At 38.6% G+C, this 18,085-nt stretch overlaps 1 protein-coding gene across 7 annotated transcripts; it reads right to left on the bottom strand.

Moving 5' to 3' along the window:
- Positions 1 to 965: 965 nt before the first annotated feature.
- GBP5 (guanylate binding protein 5) lies at positions 966 to 17,551 on the bottom strand. Of its 7 annotated transcripts, none has more exons than XM_015464391.3 (12): positions 17,361 to 17,551; positions 16,968 to 17,024; positions 10,330 to 10,533; positions 9,686 to 9,813; positions 8,433 to 8,542; positions 7,979 to 8,175; positions 6,972 to 7,214; positions 5,434 to 5,714; positions 4,094 to 4,306; positions 3,120 to 3,222; positions 2,637 to 2,812; positions 966 to 1,199 (listed from the first exon to the last, which is right to left on the bottom strand). In XM_015464391.3, exons 3-12 carry the CDS (start codon positions 10,523 to 10,525, stop codon positions 1,086 to 1,088), a joined length of 1,761 nt encoding a protein of 586 aa, XP_015319877.1. In that variant the 5' UTR covers positions 10,526 to 10,533; positions 16,968 to 17,024; positions 17,361 to 17,551; the 3' UTR covers positions 966 to 1,085. The 7 variants fall into 7 exon arrangements, 6 of the variants coding, with proteins under 6 accessions (XP_015319877.1, NP_001069214.1, XP_010801604.1 ...); XM_059884463.1 differs by having other exon boundaries at positions 1,103 to 1,552; XR_009493717.1 differs by having other exon boundaries at positions 1,109 to 1,199; positions 1,358 to 2,812.
- Between the last annotated feature and the right edge of the window lie 534 nt (positions 17,552 to 18,085).

The following is an 18,085-nucleotide window of genomic DNA, read 5'->3' as shown; positions in this document are numbered from 1 at the left end:
CCAAAGTGGTAGAATTATTTTTAAAAATTTTATGGTTATTTACAGTTAAAATATATATACATATGCATATATTTTTATAACCTATAGTTTTTAATAAAAAAATCAGTAGGTTTTCATATATGATTGCAAGCAATTACACTCATTTAATTTTAGTACTGTAAGCAAGGCTCAAAATTAAATGCCAACATTTGGGGCTTAAAATTAAATAAGCCCCATCATATTGTTTGTCACATTATGTTGCATTCCTTATACTGTTTATTTACAGACTTAAAGGATTATAAACAAAATCCAATAGTAATTGGTTCATAATATAAAATATCCTATTTAAGTTATCCCCTTGGTGAGGATAGAAGGAAGGTTAGACTTCTTTAGCTTTTCAGCTTTTGACATAATTTCCATGCTGGTAGTTCTTTCCATCTTCTAGAGTACTTGTGTTTCATTATGATGTTATTTGCTTATAGCTTAGAATAATCTAAGCAGATCGTCTACCAACCATGACCAGGAATCATATAATTGCCCATAAACTGAGTGTCCTCTATCCAGTTGAGAACCATTCATTGTATACTGTCTGCACTAAGAAGCTAGGTTAGCTTTTGTTGTTTTTTTATCATCGATGCTTCTCCCTGATGGCCTCCAGCACAAAACCATTTGGCAAAAGTGACGTCCACCTGAGTTCAATCAAGACCCATGTGACTTGGGTTATTATAGAAACACTCTCCACTCCAGGTCACTTCCAATCCCCACTGAGAAAAATATGGAAAATTAGAGGTTCAAGAGAAAGTTTCCCTGATAGAAACTGCCCAATATCACTGCCAAGAGGTAATGATAAAATTTCCTTTATAATAAAAGTCATAATCTTTTTAAGGAAGCAATCAATACTTAAACTATTGGTGCATTTACTACGAAATTAGTAAAATGCACGTTTTACCCACTGAGTATCATAACTTAATAATTCAATACAAAAGTTCAATATAAATATCATGAAGTTTATTTAAATGATGATTGTGTCAAGTTCTATAGCTTCTTGTTCCTTTGTGTCTTTGGTGAAAATGAACAAGTAAATGAAATTCTAGTGTTTTAGCTCTTTAGAGTAAGAGGCATGTATCATCTGGTGAGTCATTCCTCAGAAGATTCTGGAGTTCATCATGAAGTTTTCTGTTCTCAGCTTGCAATTTCTCCTTGAGCTTTTTAACCTCTTCCTAAAGAGTGATACATAAAATGAAAGAGCTGAGCAAAAAGTGGTGTCCAGATCATTGTTTATAGAAAGTCCCAGTCACTGACTTTCCCTTACTTATTTTAAACAATCAGTAGTAAAAGATAGTCCCTAATTCCTCCTTTCCATTCATATCCATTTTACCTCTTACTCTTGGTTTCCTACTTGTGTAATTCTTCTTCCCGGTCTGTTCCTATAGCTGCAGAAACATCATCTCTCAATCCCTGAAATATTGGTATCCCAAGAATTATATCCTAAGGCCCCTTCTCCCTTTGTCCTGAAGCAATCTGAATCACATCTTGACTTCAGTTCTCATGCACACACAAAGGAACATCAGATCTAGTATTACAAGGAGAGGTTGAAATTAGTAAAATGCACGTTTTATCCATTATGAATATCATAACTATAACTCAATACAAAAGTTCAACTAGGTGGTCTAGGTGATATCCTCAATCAGGTGATGACTCTGAGCCTTAGATAAGGGAATTTGTTCCATGTCTCCACAGTCATGGGGTTAAAATAGAAGGTAAGAATGAGATCCGAACCCCTAGATTGAAAATACTGCCCTTCAGTGCGGGTCTATAATCTCAAAATTGTCTTGAAACAGTTCTTGGAAAACAAGAACCTACAGGTAGATCAGCCATGATGGGGAGGATGCCCTTTGTCTCCTAAGGGTGTTCACAGAAGAATGTACAACTAGGTTTGTAGATATGAAAGCATTGCAAATCCAACCCACTGGGAAGGCTGTTTTGATAATTTGCTAGGCTGTGTGATAGTGGCATTAATTATCTCTTTGGAACTTAATTTTTCTAATCAGAAAGATGGGGCATAATGGCCCTGATTCACTGAATAGACTAGGTTAAAGAATGTATGTATGGTGCTTTGTACAGTGCTTGGTAGATAGGAACTACTGCCAACTGAGTGATAATAATAGCAGAGGACTGGATGAAACAAACTCTGCAAGCAAGCCTTCAGAACCAGCAACAATTAAGGTAAAGACAGGGGTTTGGACATAGTAATATGAGATTAATTTAACAAGGTAATCTATGACCAAAAGAAAAGACTAGCTAGAAAAATGAACAAAATAACAAAAAGACTAATTACTGTGGGTTAGAAATGTCCTTGGATTTTGCTTAACAAATTACAGTGCTTATGCTGTGCCAAGCACCATTCTAAACTCAAATATTGACTCATTTAAGCTTCAAAATAGCCCTATAAAATAAGTAATATTAATATAACTATTTCCAAACAATATATTTAGTAAGGTGGAGCTGGGTTTCTCACCCATGCTATTTAATTCCAGAGTCTTTGCCCTAGGCTACAGTCTTATGCTGCCTCTTCCACGTTGTTGGTGCTTCGTGTTCTCATTGATACAGAGAGGGGAGTGTGATTAAAATCCAGAGATGAAATAATTGATGAGTACCTGGAGCTGACGTTCCATGGCCCTCTGTTGCAGTGCCTCCTGGTATACTCTGTTTGTCTCCATTAGTCTCACTTGTTCCTGATGAAATATCTTCCTCGACTCCATCATTTGCTGATGCTGCATTAGACTTTCCATCAGCCTTTGTGCTTCAGCCTTTATAAACTCTTCCGTTATACCTACCTCGGAGAGGAAGAAAATGACAAACCTCTCTAGGATTAAAGTACCCTTCCTTCTGCCCCCACTCCCTTATTTGTTATTGCCGCTACTTCATAGGTAAAATTTCCTTGGTCATTTTTTCTCCCTGCATGTAATCATATGGTAGCTGAGGGTTTATGCCCTATTCAGGTATAGACTGAGGAGCTAAGAATGGTACATCTTTGCCATTCTAGCTCTAGTTTAATGATCTCAGGTTTAACCAGGTCAAATTAACTTAAAATGTGTAGAATTTCTGTGTTGCATTTTTTTCCCCCATTTTTTCCTCACCTTCCATCTCCTTTTCCATTGCTGTGAGAGCCAGGTCTGTCTGCAAAATGGTAACACTCATAGACTCCTTGGACTCTAAATATTTCTGAAGAGCTTCTTCAGCCTAAGAACCCGAAAAAATATAATCAGAAGTAAAAAATGATTCAGTTCAGTTCAGTTGCTCAGTCGTGTCCGACTCTTTGTGACCCCATGAATTGTAGCACGCCAGGCCTCAATGTCCATCACCAACTCCCGGAGTTCACTCAAACTCACATCCATAGAGTCAGTGATGCCATCCAGCCATCTCATCCTCTGTTGTCCCCTTTTCCTCTTGCCCCCAGTTCCTCCCAGCATCAGGGTCTTTTCCAATGAGTCAGCTCTTCTCATCAGGTGGCTAAAGTTTTGGAGTTTCAGCTTCAGCATCAGTCCTTCCAACGAACACCCAGGACTGATCTCCTTTAGGATGGATTGGTTGGATCTCCTTGCAGTCCAAGGGACTCTCAAGAGTCTTCTCCAACACCACAGTTCAAAAGCATCAATTCTTCGGCACTCATCTTTCGTCACAGTCCAACTCTTACATCCATACATGACCACTGGAAAAACCATAACCTTGACTAGACGGACCTTTGTTGGCAAAGTAATATCTCTGCTTTTGAATATGCTATCTAGGTTGGTCATAACTTTCCTTCCAAGGAGTAAGCATCTTTTAATTTCATGGCTGCAATCACCATCTGCAGTGATTTTGGAGCCCCCCAAAATAAAATCTGACACTGTTTCCCCATCTATTTCCCATGAAGTGATGGGACCAGATGCCATGATCTTCGTTTTCTGAATGTTGAGCTTTAAGCCAACTTTTTCACTCTCTTCTTTCACTTTCATCACAAAAGTCTAGTTCAATTCCACAATTATTAGTCTTCCTGCCTGTTGTCATTGAATTTTCAAAGAAGAACCCCCCCAACAAGCCCCCCATAATTAATACATAAAACCAAGGATACCTGTATTCCTTTCCTGGGCTCCTGATTGTACTTTGCCTTCAGCTCATCTCTCTGCTGAATGAAGAGACAATGGCCCCCGGGTTTTGAATAAACCCCTTGCTTCACATTTTCTTCTAGAGGATGAAAAATATCCTGCAGTAAAGCTGAGCAACGATTCTGTGATGCCTCCAAGTTTCGTTCATGAAAGTCATTCTGTTTGGCTGCTAGCTGCATCTTTAAGGGGACAAAGGCCCATGGAAAAGGTATTACCAACACTTCAGTATTTTTAGAAATGATTCACAAAGAGAATCTCTAAGACTACAAGCAATACTATATTCTTTCTACCAAACCTATTGTAAAAAAGTTCCATGGATAATACACTGTAGAAAAGTGACTTTACTTTTGTATCTGAAGTCTCTGGACATCCCTTTCTTTTGCCTCTTCTGCTTTAGATAGAATCTTCAGACTACAGATCTCTAGCCTCAAGCCCTAATTTTAAATGCAACCTACTGTGTTACTATTGTTTCAATATTATTTTGGGTCTGGGATTTCCAGTGAGGAGGTAGAATGGGTAATTGGCCTGAATAATGAGCATATGCTATTAAACCTGAGGAGATAATCTTTTAGTAGAGCGTTTGGCAATTCTGTATGCTTGATTAATAAAAAAGGAAAGTTAATACTTTATGAATACAATTTTTTAAGGGATAAGATTGCTTTGAAAAACTAGTCCATGGGTGTAACATAATAAGATGAGTTATCTGTGTGTGAAACTTTCAGAATCTAAAGGGTCTAGGGGCTTCCCTGGTGGCTCAGTAATAAAGAATCTACCTGCAATGCAGGAGATGTGGGTTTGATCCCTATGTTGGGAAGAGATCCCCTGGAGAAGGAAATGGCAACCCTCTCCAGTACTGTTGTCTGGGAAAACCCATGGACAGAGGAGCCAGGAGGGCTACAGTCCATGGGGTTGAAAAAGGTAGGACATGACTTAAGACTAAATAATGACAACAACAGTTGGGTCCAGGGTAGTTATATGCTTTTTGTTGTTACTTGTCTTCAGAATAATAGTGAAATCTTGGTCACACAAGTGATAGTCATTATCTCTCTGTCTAGTAAGAATTGTTTTTCTTAAGTCCACATTTTGTATTGCATAGCAACATTTTGCCTTTTATTGTCCCTGCTGCTGCGGCTGCTGCTGCTAAGTCGCTTCAGTCGTGTCCAACTCTGTGCGACCCCATAGACAGCAGCCCACCAGGCTCCTCTGTCCCTGGGATTTTCCAGGTAAGAGTACTGGAGTGGGGTGCCATTGCCTTCTCCATTTATTGCCCCTAAGTCCCATGAACTGTAGCAAAAAACTTAATTACCTCTAATTTTTTCTGGTACCCTTGGTCCTCATCCTTGAAAGAGTTCTTCATGAAGACTTCAATGGCCTCTTTCTCACTGGCCCTGTGCAGGTCCAGCAGTTCCTGAAAGGTTTCTGTGGGCAGCTGCAGCTTCTGGCCCATCTTCTGGTCATAATGGGCAATGGCCTTTTGCACTGCAGCCAAGTTCTTAATCTGGGCCAAGGTCAGGACTTCACTTTCCATGCAGGGCAGATCCCCACTGTTGATGGCATTGACATAGGTCTGCACTAGGTTCTCTAGATCTTCACAGGGGGAAGAGATGCTTGAATTATTTGCAGAGAAAAAGGACATGCTCTGAACTAATTCTGAAAATGTTAATTTAGCATATTCAGCCTTCTGCACAGTGTTCAAATGGCCCAAGTAAGTTCCTTTGGGAAATTATGTGATCAAGAAGACAGATCTTTCATTCTCTGAGAAAAGAAAGTGTTCAAAGGAGAAAATTGAAGATTTGTGTGATGACCTACATTTCATCACTTTCTAATTGAGCAATGAGGAGATGGTTATACAAAGTTGTGTGTATTCATTTATTTAGAATACTGTAGACCTTTTGCCTGTTTACTCTTCCCTTTCTTTCTCTCTTCCTCAGATTTCTATTCCCTTCAAAATTCCCTTTTGTCATCCACTTGAACATGTAAAGCTGGTGAGTGTTACCCTCACCTGAAAAAGCACAAAGTAGGCAAATTAGACCAGGTCACCTTACTCTTTTTTGGAACTTTCCTGTTTATGCTCCTCATCCTTTGCCTCCTTGTGTTTCCACTCATCTTCCCTTTAGATTGTAGCAATAATTTACAATACGGACTTCCCTAGCTCAGACTGTAAAGCATCTGCCTACAATGCAGGAGACCCGGGTTCGATCCCTGGGTTGGGAAGATGCCCTGGAGAAGGAAATGGCAACCCAGTCCAGTATCCTTGCCTGGTAAATTCCATGGACAGGGGAGCCTGGTGGGCTATAGTCCTTGGGGTCGCAAAGAGCTGGACACGACTGAGTGACTAACACACAATAATTTACAAAGTTCCAAGACATAGAGTATTTAGGAACAATTGGATTGAGAAGTCTGCTTAGATTTCTTGAAGGGTTTTAGACAATCTGGGCATCTGTTTGTTTAATGTTTATGTTAAGTATGTTCCATTTCTACAATGTATGTCTTCCCATTTTCTGCCTATCTAAGGCTGTGGCACTTAACAAGTACTCACTGTATTGGTGGAATAAGTGCTGCCAACCCATGTGGGTTAGTCTAGTTCAACAGTGGATCATTTATAGGCAGAACTTTTTTAACTTGACATTTTTTTCAGATTATTCTTCCTATTTTATCTTATTTTGCAAGCATTACTAAAAACATCTAGAAATATTTTTGGAAATATTTAATAAATATGATACCTATGATTTTCTTGGTAGTATCTAACTATGCGTTTTTAGCATTGACAGTAGAAGGAAAAATTACAACAGTGCTTTCATTCTCTATTTTGAATTGAAGGAAAACCCTTGAAAAGGTACTCACGAGATCCACTGGCCTTGATGCCTCCTGAAAGAGTTTTAGTCTTGGAATGGCTAAAGATGTAGGAACAGAATTCTGCCACTTGTTGTACAAACTTAGGATCCAGATCATCATTATGTAGTGTCTCAAGCTGGGCAAGCTTCTTCTGGTGAGTGGGCAAGTCAAAAATAAAGCATTTCTTTACTGGAAAGAATTTCTGTATACACAGACGGGGCAGATTAAAATTTTGAAGATGCTGGTTGGTGCCTTTGGAGGGAAAAATAGGATTTATTTAGTATCAAATTAACATTCATTTTAATCTATTTCCCACAAATAAATATGCCCTCTACCTGATGCTGGGCTTCCCTTGTGGCTTAGCTGGTAAAGAATCTACCTGCAATGTGGGAGACCTGGGTTCAATCCCAGGTTACAAAGATCCCCTGAAGAAGGGAAAGGCTACCCACTCCAGTATTCTGGCCTGGAGAATCCCACTGACTGTACAGTCCAAGAGGTCACAAAAAGTCGAACACAACTGAATGACTTTCATTTTCACTCCCTGATGTTATTTACTTCACTACATTTTCACAAACCAAAGCAAAAGCTTAAAAGGTGATCAAACAGGGAAAGGAAAATGGAAAAGTAATTTGCTCAAGAACAGGGAATAATATAATTTAATATGGACTTTATTAGTTTGTTTAAATTAATAGTATTAATTATTAACAATACAATTAATAGTATTATTAGTATTGTGTATTATTAATAGTATTAATAATTAATTAAAATAATTAATTTAATTACAGTGATTAAAATAATTATTATTGATCAATTATAATAACTACTTAGTTATTAACTGTTATTAATAGTATTATTAATACTATGTATATAATACTATTAATACATAGTATTATTAATACTATGTGGTCGTTTAGTCAGCTGAGTAAATATAAGAAACTATAAGTTTAACCAGCAACATATAAGAGATAACTTCTTGTGCTATTTTTCTCCCTCTTTCCAAAATTGGAGTCCCTTACCTTGCTTTGGCCTCAGTGAATTCTCCAGATATTCATCTGCTGTGATGAGTTGCCCATTTGCTTCCAGGCCAAGGTAGAAATCTCTCAGAGTCCACACTAAGTTTGGACAGATTCTCACAAAGTCAGCTGCATCATCTACCCTGTTAAGATTAGGTGAGGTATCTATTCTGAGCAGATGTGACAGTTCTGTCACATAGCTGAGATGCAATTAAGGAAAACTTTTGGAAATAGAACTGCATCTGAGCCATATTTAATTCCATGCCTTTATATGCTTTTATATTCTCTTTGGGTTGTAACCAAGTCCCCATTTCATTCAGTAAACATAAGGACTTTGTCTTGTTCTTTTAATGTTCACAGAGTTTTCACCTTTGTGTTTGATACACAAGGACTCATGAGCTGGTGAATGGAGGAATTCTTTCTGGCTTTGGTACCATCCTGGGCCACAAAAGGATACTGCAAGAGGTCAATAGCTCCCTGGTCAATTTTGTTCATGGTGTTGTATACAAAAGTACTACACAATAGTAGTGCCAGTACAGATATATGGCTGTCATTTGTCTTGTCACCCTAAAAGTCAGAATAAATTTCAGTCATGGCTCATGGCACTCCCATATGAGCAGTTGCTAAAAATAGACCCTTGATCTACAAATGTTAAACAAGACAAACTAAAATGGTTGTGAGAAACATGGGAAATTTAGTTCTGTCATTAGCATTGATAATTTTATATAAAACCATATTTTGTTAACTTATCAGTCCCTCTTATAACTGGTTAGGTATTTGCAAAATCGATAGTCAAAGTTAATGAAGGTCACCAGAGTAGTTAAAATCAAGATTTTCAACTGTGTAAAACAAAGTTGGTCTGTATGCATAATACATGCATCTATTTTATTGAGTAACTATTACACACAGGGAAGTTCATATTACTGATCTTATCTGATACTCAAAAACAATGCTGTGAGAATAAGGTTCTAACCACTGTCTCTATGTTACAGGTAAGTAAACAAAAGCAAAAATGGGTTGATCATTTTGAATTGTGGTAAATCAAAAGCAAAATGAAGACATGAAAAACAAGAGAAGTACAAGGGAAAGATCCCGTTTTGTGCTCAAGCCAGCTCATACCAGCTTACAACAGCTGGTTGTGTACACCTTTTCTGAGCCTTGAGTTTAGTGACTTCACTTTGGTAGCTTGGAGTCAGCTGTGATGGGAGCACTTAGAAAACTGGAAAGTACTACAAATCAAGGCTTTTTTTCTTGCCAGATAGAAGTGGGAAAATAACATGCATCTCCTGTGCAAATGATAAAATGGATGAGACCAAAGGGGAAATAGGAGATTTGAGGAGACTTATCTTGCTTGTCAAAGTCTTAAGAGCTGCAAGTACTAGGATCCTGATTTGGACTCAAGTTTTGCTGCCCTGAAGCCCACTGCTAACCTCTGGCCTCTGCAGGGTCACTCATGACGGTGACTTTTTTTGCACATCTCTCTCTTCAGTTCGGTTAACTGCCTAGCTCCACATTAGCACAGTCTCCCAATTGTGATTCTGGCTTTCACACCTATTTTTCTCACTTCAGGTTTCTAAAATTTGACTATTAAAAACAAAAAGGGGAAAAAACATATACCCTGTTCAAGTAGAAGTAAAAAAAAAAAGTCTCCCCATGTAAAGAGTGTTCAGGGATGAGGAGGTTGATTAAAAAGAAATTCTTGTTTCTTACCTTCTCTACGTCTCCGAGTCCCTCAGTGTCAAGAAGAACCAGGGTGTGGTTTGGTTTCTTGGGGTGAGGCACACACCACATCCAGATGCCCTTCGTGTGAGACTGCACTGTAGATCCAACTGAGAATCCTACAGGGGGAATTGAGACGCTGTAATAGAGGAGTGGATCTGGAAACTGGAGACTGTCTTAATCAGTGAGCTACCATTTAAGGAAAGCAAGGCAAGGATATGGCAGAAAATATAACTCTGTATTGTGATCTGAATTACAATAGAGGAATGCGATAATAAGAATGCCAAGTACCATAGGGCTGGAAATTTGACATTTCTTTTTTTGCAAGAATATTATACTATCAAAATTTAGTCACTTATAAATACACATGTAGAAGTTATTTCATTCATGTCTTCTTATAATTGGAAAGTACTGTAATTTTTCTAAGTAGATACTGAGGGGAAAAATGAGGTGATATGTCAGAAGCAGAACTCTACCTTTCATCTCCCAGAAGACCATTAGCTAAATTTGAGCCAAGCATTAGCTTTCAATATTCCTCCCAGGTCTCTAACTTTCTCTCCTCACATCACCATGCTGCACACAGGGAGTGTGGGTAGACAGAAGGGACTTGGCTGGGCTCTGCTGGTGTCACTCACCCTTGTTCTTCCCAGCCAGCTTGTTCATCAGGTAGGACTTGCCTGTGCGGTAGAGGCCCATGATAGCCACCACCACAACAGGCTGCCTGATGGCAGACAGGATCTTCAGAGCTTCTGGATTAACCAGCAGTGGCCCATTAGTGTTTTCAATGAGGCACAAGGGTTCTGGCATGTGACTCAATGGGGCCATGTCCATGGTGTCACCTGATGTTCAAGGAAAGACATGGGATAGACTGAAGTTTCTATTCTTAAAGCAGAGAAAAGTCATTTTACTTCCTCAACCTGTAGACATACTTCTCCTCAGATGGTCTAAGTTTCTGAATAAGTGAATAATAATAAATAAAAAGATAGATAAAAGGGTCATAATAAATAAGTCCAAGCCCTTCAAATAAGAGAAGTCCTAGACCCAACAACACAAGAGAAGACTCTACACATGGACATCACCAGATGGTCAATACTGAAATCAGATTCAATATATTCTTTGAAGCCAAAGATGGAGAAACTCTATACAGTCAGCGAAAAAAAAAAAAAAAAAAGAAGAAGAAGAAGAAGAAGACTAGGAGCTGCCTGTGGCTCAGATCATGAATTCCTTATTGCAAAATTCAGACTTAAATTGAAGAAAGTTGGGAAACCACTAGACAATTCAGGTATGACCTAAATCAAATCCCTTCCGATTATAGGGTGGAAGTGACAAATAGATTCAAGGGATTAGATCTGATAGAGTGCTGGAAGAACTATGGATGGAGTTTCATGACATTGTACAGGAGGCAGTGATCAAGACCATCCCCAGGAAAAAGAAATACAAAAGGGCAAAATGGTTGTCTGAGGAGAGCTTACAGATAGCTGAAAAAAGAAGAGAAGTGAAAGGCAAAGGAGAAAAGGAAAGGTATACCCATTTGAACGCAGAGTTCCAAAGAATAGCACGGAGAGATAAGAAAGCCTTCCTCAGTGATCAGTGCAAAGAAATAGAGGAAAACAATAGAATGGGAAAGACTAGAGATTTCTTCAAGAAAATTAGAGATACCAAGGGAAAGTTTCATGCAAAGATGGGCACAATAAAGGACCGAAATGATATGGACCTAACAGAAGCAGAAGATGTTAAGAAGAGATGGCAAGAATACACAGAAGAACAATACAAAAAAGATCTTCATGACCCAAATAATCACGATGGTGTGATCACTCACCTAGAGACAGACATCCTGGAATACGAAGTTAAGTGGGCCTCAGGAAGCATCAACATGAACAAAGCTAGTGGAGGTGATGGAATTCTAGCTGAGCTATTTCAAATCCTAAAAGATGATGCTGTTAAGGTGCTGCACTTAATATGCCAGTAAATTTGGAAAACTCAGCAGTGGTCACAGAACTGGAAAAGAGCAGTTTTCATTCCCATCCCAAAAAAGGCAATGCCAAAGAACATCAAACTACCACACATTTGCACTCATCTCACATGCTAGCAAAATAATGCTCAAAATTCTCCAAGCCAGGCTTCAACAGTACGTAAGCAATGAACTCCTAGATGTTCAAGCTCTTTTTAGAAAAGAAAGAGGAACCAGAGATCAAATGGCCAACATCCTCTGGATCATCGAAAAAGAAAGAGGTCCAGAAAAACATCTCAGTTCAGTTCAGTTCAGTCGCTCAGTCATGTCCGACTCTTTGCGACCCCATGAATCGCAGCATGCCAGGCCTCCCTTGTCCATCACCAACTCCCGGAGTTCACTCAGACTCACGTCCATCAAGTCAGTGATGTCATCCAGCCATCTCATCCTCTGTCACCCCCTTCTCCTCCTGCCCCCAATCCCTCCCAGCATCAGAGTCTTTTCCAATGAGTCAGCTCTTCGCATGAGGTGGCCAAAGTATTGGAGTTTCAGCTTCAGCATCATTGCCTTCAAAGAAATCCCAGGGCTGATGTCCTTCAGAATGGACTGGTTGGATCTCCTTGCAGTCCAAGGGACTCTCAAGAGTCTTCTCCAACACCACAGTTCAAAAGCATCAGTTCTTCAGCACTCAGCCTTCTTCTACTTCTGCTTTATTGACTATGCCAAATCCTTTGACTGCGTGGATCACAACAAACTGTGGAAAATTCTTCAAGAGATGGGAATACCAGACCACCTGACTTGCCTCCTGAGAAATCGGTATGCAGGTCAAGAAGCAGCAGTTAAAACTGGACATGGAATAACAGACTAGTTTCAAATGGGGAAAGGAGTACGTCAAGGTTATATATTGTTACCCTGCTTATTTAACTTCCATGCAGAGTACATCATGTGAAATGCCTGGCTGGCTGAAGCACAAGCTGGAATCAAGATTGCTGGAAGACATATCAATAACCTCAGATATGCAGATGACACCACCCTTATGGCAGAAAACAAAGAACTAAAGAGCCTCTTGATGGAAGTGAAAGAGGACAGTGAAAAAGTTGGCTTACAACTCAACATACAGAAAACTAAGATCATGGCATCTGGTCCCATCACTTTCTGGCAAATAGATGGGGAAACAATGAGAGACTTTATTTTGGGGGCTTCAAAATCACTGCAGATGGTGACTGCAGCTATGAAATTAAAAGATGCTTGCTCCTGGAAGAAAGAAAAGCTATGACAAACCTAGACAGCATATTAAAAAGCAGAGACATTATTTTGCTGAAAAATATTTGTCTAGTCAAAGCTATGGTTTTTCCAGTAGTTATGTATGGATGTGAGAATTGGACTATAAAGAAAGCTGAGCACTGAAGAATTAATGCTTTTGAACTGGGGTGTTGGAGAAGACTCTTGAGAGTCCCTTGGACTGCAAGGAGATCAAACCAGTCAATGCTAAAGGAAATGAGTCCTGAATATTCATTGGAAGGACTGATGCTAAAGCTGTAACTCCAATACTTTGGACACCTGATGAGAAGACTGACTCACTGGAAAAGACCCTGATGCTGGGAATGATTGAAGGCAGGATGTGAAGGGGATGACAGAGGATGAGATGGTTGAACATCATCACCAACTTAATGGATGTGAGTTTGAGAAAGCTCCTGGAGTTGGTAATGGACAGGGAAGCCTGCCGTTTTGTAGTCCATGGGGTTGCAAAGAGTTGTACATGATTGAGCTACTGAACTGAAATGAGGCCCTTCAGAGTTATACTAGAGGCTGCCCCACTGGTTCTTAAGTATTTGGTGAATGTATAGAAAAGCATTTTCTGAGTCTAAACTACTGCTAGTTTGAGTCTCATTTTTCTCCATTGGCTTTTGTCTTGCTTATGTTTCTTAGTCTGTATCTCCCTGGATCCCCAGATTGAATCTTTATGACCACTATTTGTTCTTTTACACTTTTTTCCTTGACCCAATATTAACCTGCTTTTCTCTAATTTAGGACTATGTCCAGCCAAAGTGCATTAAAGTAAATCCTGCCAGGTCCTTAAGTACCATTGTCTAGCAAATAGTAATTGTTTACTTTTTAAAGCTTCACTTTTAAAGAATTTTTATATAACTATTAATATGTATTATTCAATCAAAACTTCAATGAGTGACCATTTTATGAATGAGAAAGTGAGGGAAAATATTTTAACACTTAATCATTATAAGATTCAGATTATGGAATAAAATGTATAAAAACCTAAATATGTGTGAGATTCCTTGAATTCTATTATTCATAATTTTGATGCTGCTTGCTAAAATAAAGCCTTTTTTCCTATTCACTCAGGGCACTTTCTATAATTTGAAAAGTTATATTTGAATGTGTATATATATATATATATATGATTCAATTTTAGCAATTGAGAACTCTTGTAGCAGTGTTTTCTTTTTTGTTTAGTATGTCTGGACTTAATAGCTCTGCAGAATGGCCCATTGAAAATCATCAATTGGTATCCCTGACACCCCAACTGGTTCCCCAAACTGCCTTCACTGTAACAACTATTTTCTAATTTCTTAATGTTAATTCTTGTAACCTAAAGAATCCCCAATAAAACAGTTTTAAAGCTATCTGAAATGTAAACAAATGCTTGCTTTTCTGCCTTGCCATATTATAAAGAATGATTATCTTCCATTTTAGAAGCGATTATTTACAACAGAAGCTAAAATCTCACCATCTGCTTGCCTTTTTTTAAAGGGATATCCTACAATAAAAAGGTCTGGATTCCCTTGTTAGCTAATGTAAAAATTCCTTTTTTGAAAAGTGTGAAGAGAGATTATCCAGGTGACAAATAAATAGAAACTGCTTGGGAGCAGATAAGAGATCCATTGCAAATGACATAGCCCGAGGACATGGGAGCCAGAAATGCCCAGTCCAAGCCAGATCCAAAAAGAGAGGATTCCACAAAACTTTACATTACCAAAGGCCAGATCTCTTTTTACTTTAACCCATTTCCAAAGCAATATTGGCATCTTATGTTTGTTGAGTCCTATTGTCTGATTTGTTTATAGCAGGAATCACAATCATTTTTAAATTAGAAAGATATGGAGACCTGACTTACAACAATTATCTAGAAAAACAGAAGATAAACAATCAAAATTTATTTGTAGATTTTGAGAGCTTATCAGATCTCTTGCTATGGGATAATGTCACTAATGAGAAAGGAAATGAATTTGTCTGAATTTTCAGGCCACTTAATAAATAACATCAGGGCCATGTATTTATACTAGTGGAAGTATTTTATATGTTAAAATGTTATCTGGGTAGCATCTTTAATGTTAATCGAATAACCCAGCCTCCAAAACATCTTTGCAGATTCATTGTGTTTGAGCCTCATGTGTAACTGTCGCTCTGCTATCATAACTCAGTTTATGATGTGTGCTTTTGTTATTGTTGTTTGCCTTCACTTTGCTCTGTGTTGTTTTTGGTTTGAATTTGTAGAGGAAAAGCTCTTATAAAGGAGAAAAATGGAAATCAAACAAGAAGGAGATGTGCAAAGTATGTGCCATGATAATGAAGGAGGAAACACACAGAACAGGCTCTATCTTGAAAGCAAGACTCCATCTTGGGCCAGACTGTGGACTTTGAGCTATATACCCAGTATCTATGGAAACAACAAACCAACTGGAAAACCTGGCCCCCAGAAGGAAGAGCCCCAGGGCTTGTACCTAGACTCTCTGCTGCCTTAAAGAATACCCTAATTATCTGTGTAACCTAATAGAATCATACATTCTATTGTGCTTATTAGGGTCTGACCACAAGCCTATTGATAATTGTCCATTGTTAACTACCTAGGCTTAAGGCATATGAATCATGGGTTAACTTTGATTGTATCTTTCTTTTTCCTTTGTTCAGACTAGTTTCAGGGAATTGGGGAGGCGGGTTATTGCACTTAGGGTATACAAGGTTTTCACAAAAACTGGTCAGGGTCCTTGGCTAAAAGGAGACTCTGCCTTGGGCCTGCCGGTGTAATAAACTGCACTCCACTATCTGCATTGCCCTTCTGAGTGAGTTTGTTTTCCGGAATGCGTGGCTACAACTGAGAGAGTCATTTCCTAGGCAGGTTGATAGGAAGTCTAGGGGTTCCCAAGGAGAGAGGGGTCTGGAATTCTCAAGGTGGAAGAAAGGACAAACTTTTTTTCTTTCTCCACATTCCTTAGGATTATATAACAATAATGTATCCTGCCTGAGGACAGTCTCTGGATTAAGGACAGTCTTTGGATTAAACCTTCTGGCTAATTCTGTTATCTTAAAATGTTAATTATGGGAGTAGACCTGGTCTTTACAAGGATGTATCTTGCCTGAGGACAGTGTTATCTTAAAATGTAAATTATGGGAGTAGGTCTGATGAGGTCTTTACAACCTCGACATTCTTTGGATTCACTGGAGAGTATATAACTTCATTGTTAACACTAGCAAGCGGGTACTCTTTCTGCCCCCTTCTGATGCCTATGTCAGAAGCTTTCTCTATCTCCTTTATACTTTAATAAAACTTTACTACACAAAAGCTCTGAGCGATCAAGCCTCGTCTCTGGCCCCGGATTGAATTCTTCTCCTCCGGGGGCCAAGAATCCCGGTGTATTCGCGTGATTCAACAACAACCTTTCACAACAATAATACATTCAAAGGAGAGAGTTCCAAGGAGTGAACAAAATTGCCAGACGGTTTTAAGTGCTCAAGGAGGGCAACTGTTATATTAAGTGATTCTTAATAGTAAAATCAATAGAGTAGCAGAAACAATACAAAGCACAAAAGGCCTTAAGGAATGAGAGGGTGTCAAGAAATCAAAGCTAATTAATTTAGGATTCTTTCTGAACAAAGAAATCCATCTTCAAACAAAGTACAACACTAGGAATAAAATGTATAGCCATTTTCATGAAGCCTTGTTTCATTCTACATTCTGGGATTCAACTTTTTTCCTTTTTTCTCTTTTGTTCTTAATGTAAGCAAGCCTTTACATTACATCTCATTCAATGTTGTTTCTCAAGAAAATAAATAAAAATAAGAAATATACATAGTTCTTGAAAACTTCAGGCTGCAATTTGAAGGATCTTAATCAGGTTTTATCAAAGACAAAGGTAATTTAAGTGGCAGTTACAATCTCCATGAGTCATAAGGTGGCAAAGAAAGAAAAACAGGATGAAGACATTTCACACTCTCCGTCCCCGAACATGCTCCTGTCTAGTTCAGCCATAAACAAAAGGAACTGACAATGAATTCTGCTGCCTGGCTGACATCACCACAATTTACCTTTAATGGGGTTCTGACAGTCCACATCGAGCTCAGCTGCATCGTACCATGAACAGACTATTATTAAATGGAGAAAATTGCTTTACAATGTTGTGTTGGTTTCTGCTATACAATAATGCTAATCAGTCATAATTTTATATATATTTATATATAGACCCTCCCAGTGGAGCCTCCCTCCCCTCCCTTCATCCCACTCCTCTAGGTTGTCACAGAGCGCCAGGCCGGGCTCCCCGTGTTATACGGCAATTTCCCTCTAGCTATCTATTTTACACATGATATTGTATATATGTTATGCTACTTTCTCAACTCGTCCCACCCTCTCTTTCTCCTACTGTTCCACAAAAAAGCATCCTGACCCTTGCAAACATTTCCCCACCCTTCCCCTGGTATTACCTTAACTGTAAATTCAGTAGCAGAAATCTTTTGGAGCTGTTAAGAAAGCTGCTTCATTGAAAACTTGAGTTCTTGCTCCTTCTCTTAGCTTATTTGTGTTGGTTTCTGATATCTTTTTTCCTTACCAATCCCAGGGATTTCTTTTCTCTTTACCCCATTCTGCCAGAGGACAAAGGATTAGAATATGAAACGGAAACTCACCGTGAAAGGGGTTTTTGAAATGTCGCTGAAGGAAACTGAAACCAAAAGCCAAACTCAGTGACTAAATGATTCCAGACATAGTTTCTTGGTTTGAATGTATTTGGACTGATTTCCCAGAAACTGCATATTGTCCATGGAAGAGAACTTTGAAATCATTTGCATTTTTTCCTTCTCCAAACTGTCTTCAAGGCTGTGAGAAGCCACAGTAAGTCTACAATAACAGTGATTATAACCCCAAAGTAAGGAAGCAGCCATCCTAATGCAATTCAGGTCCTCTCTTGCTAAATATTTAGGAGTTTTGATAGAATTTTTTTTCTGAGAAAACCTGAGTTTGACAGAATAAACTGCTATATAATTTCAGTGGAAAAAAAAATCTTCCTAAATAGATAAACCCTGCTAAACAGTTTTAAAGAATTTTAAAAACAATCTGTCATTAAATGGTCAACAAACGGATTTTTGCAACTGCGTCTTTCATCAGTCAGGCAAATATTCAAAGCAACCAGTTTGCTTCATGAACTTAAATG

Source organism: Bos taurus, chromosome 3 (genome assembly GCF_002263795.3).
Source record: "Bos taurus isolate L1 Dominette 01449 registration number 42190680 breed Hereford chromosome 3, ARS-UCD2.0, whole genome shotgun sequence".
NCBI classification, from domain to species: domain Eukaryota; kingdom Metazoa; phylum Chordata; class Mammalia; order Artiodactyla; family Bovidae; genus Bos; species Bos taurus.
This window is presented reverse-complemented; position numbering and strand designations above follow the sequence as displayed.

Coding starts and splice junctions, on each gene's coding strand:
- GBP5 (XM_015464391.3), bottom strand. CDS start 10,525: ATGGACATGGCCCCATTGAGTCACATGCCAGAACCCTTGTGCCTCATT. Junction 9,814..10,329: donor GCTGGCTGGGAAGAACAAGG/GTGAGTGACACC, acceptor TTCCCCCTGTAG/GATTCTCAGTTGGATCTACA. Junction 8,176..8,432: donor GGAGCTATTGACCTCTTGCA/GTATCCTTTTGT, acceptor ATTGCATCTCAG/CTATGTGACAGAACTGTCAC.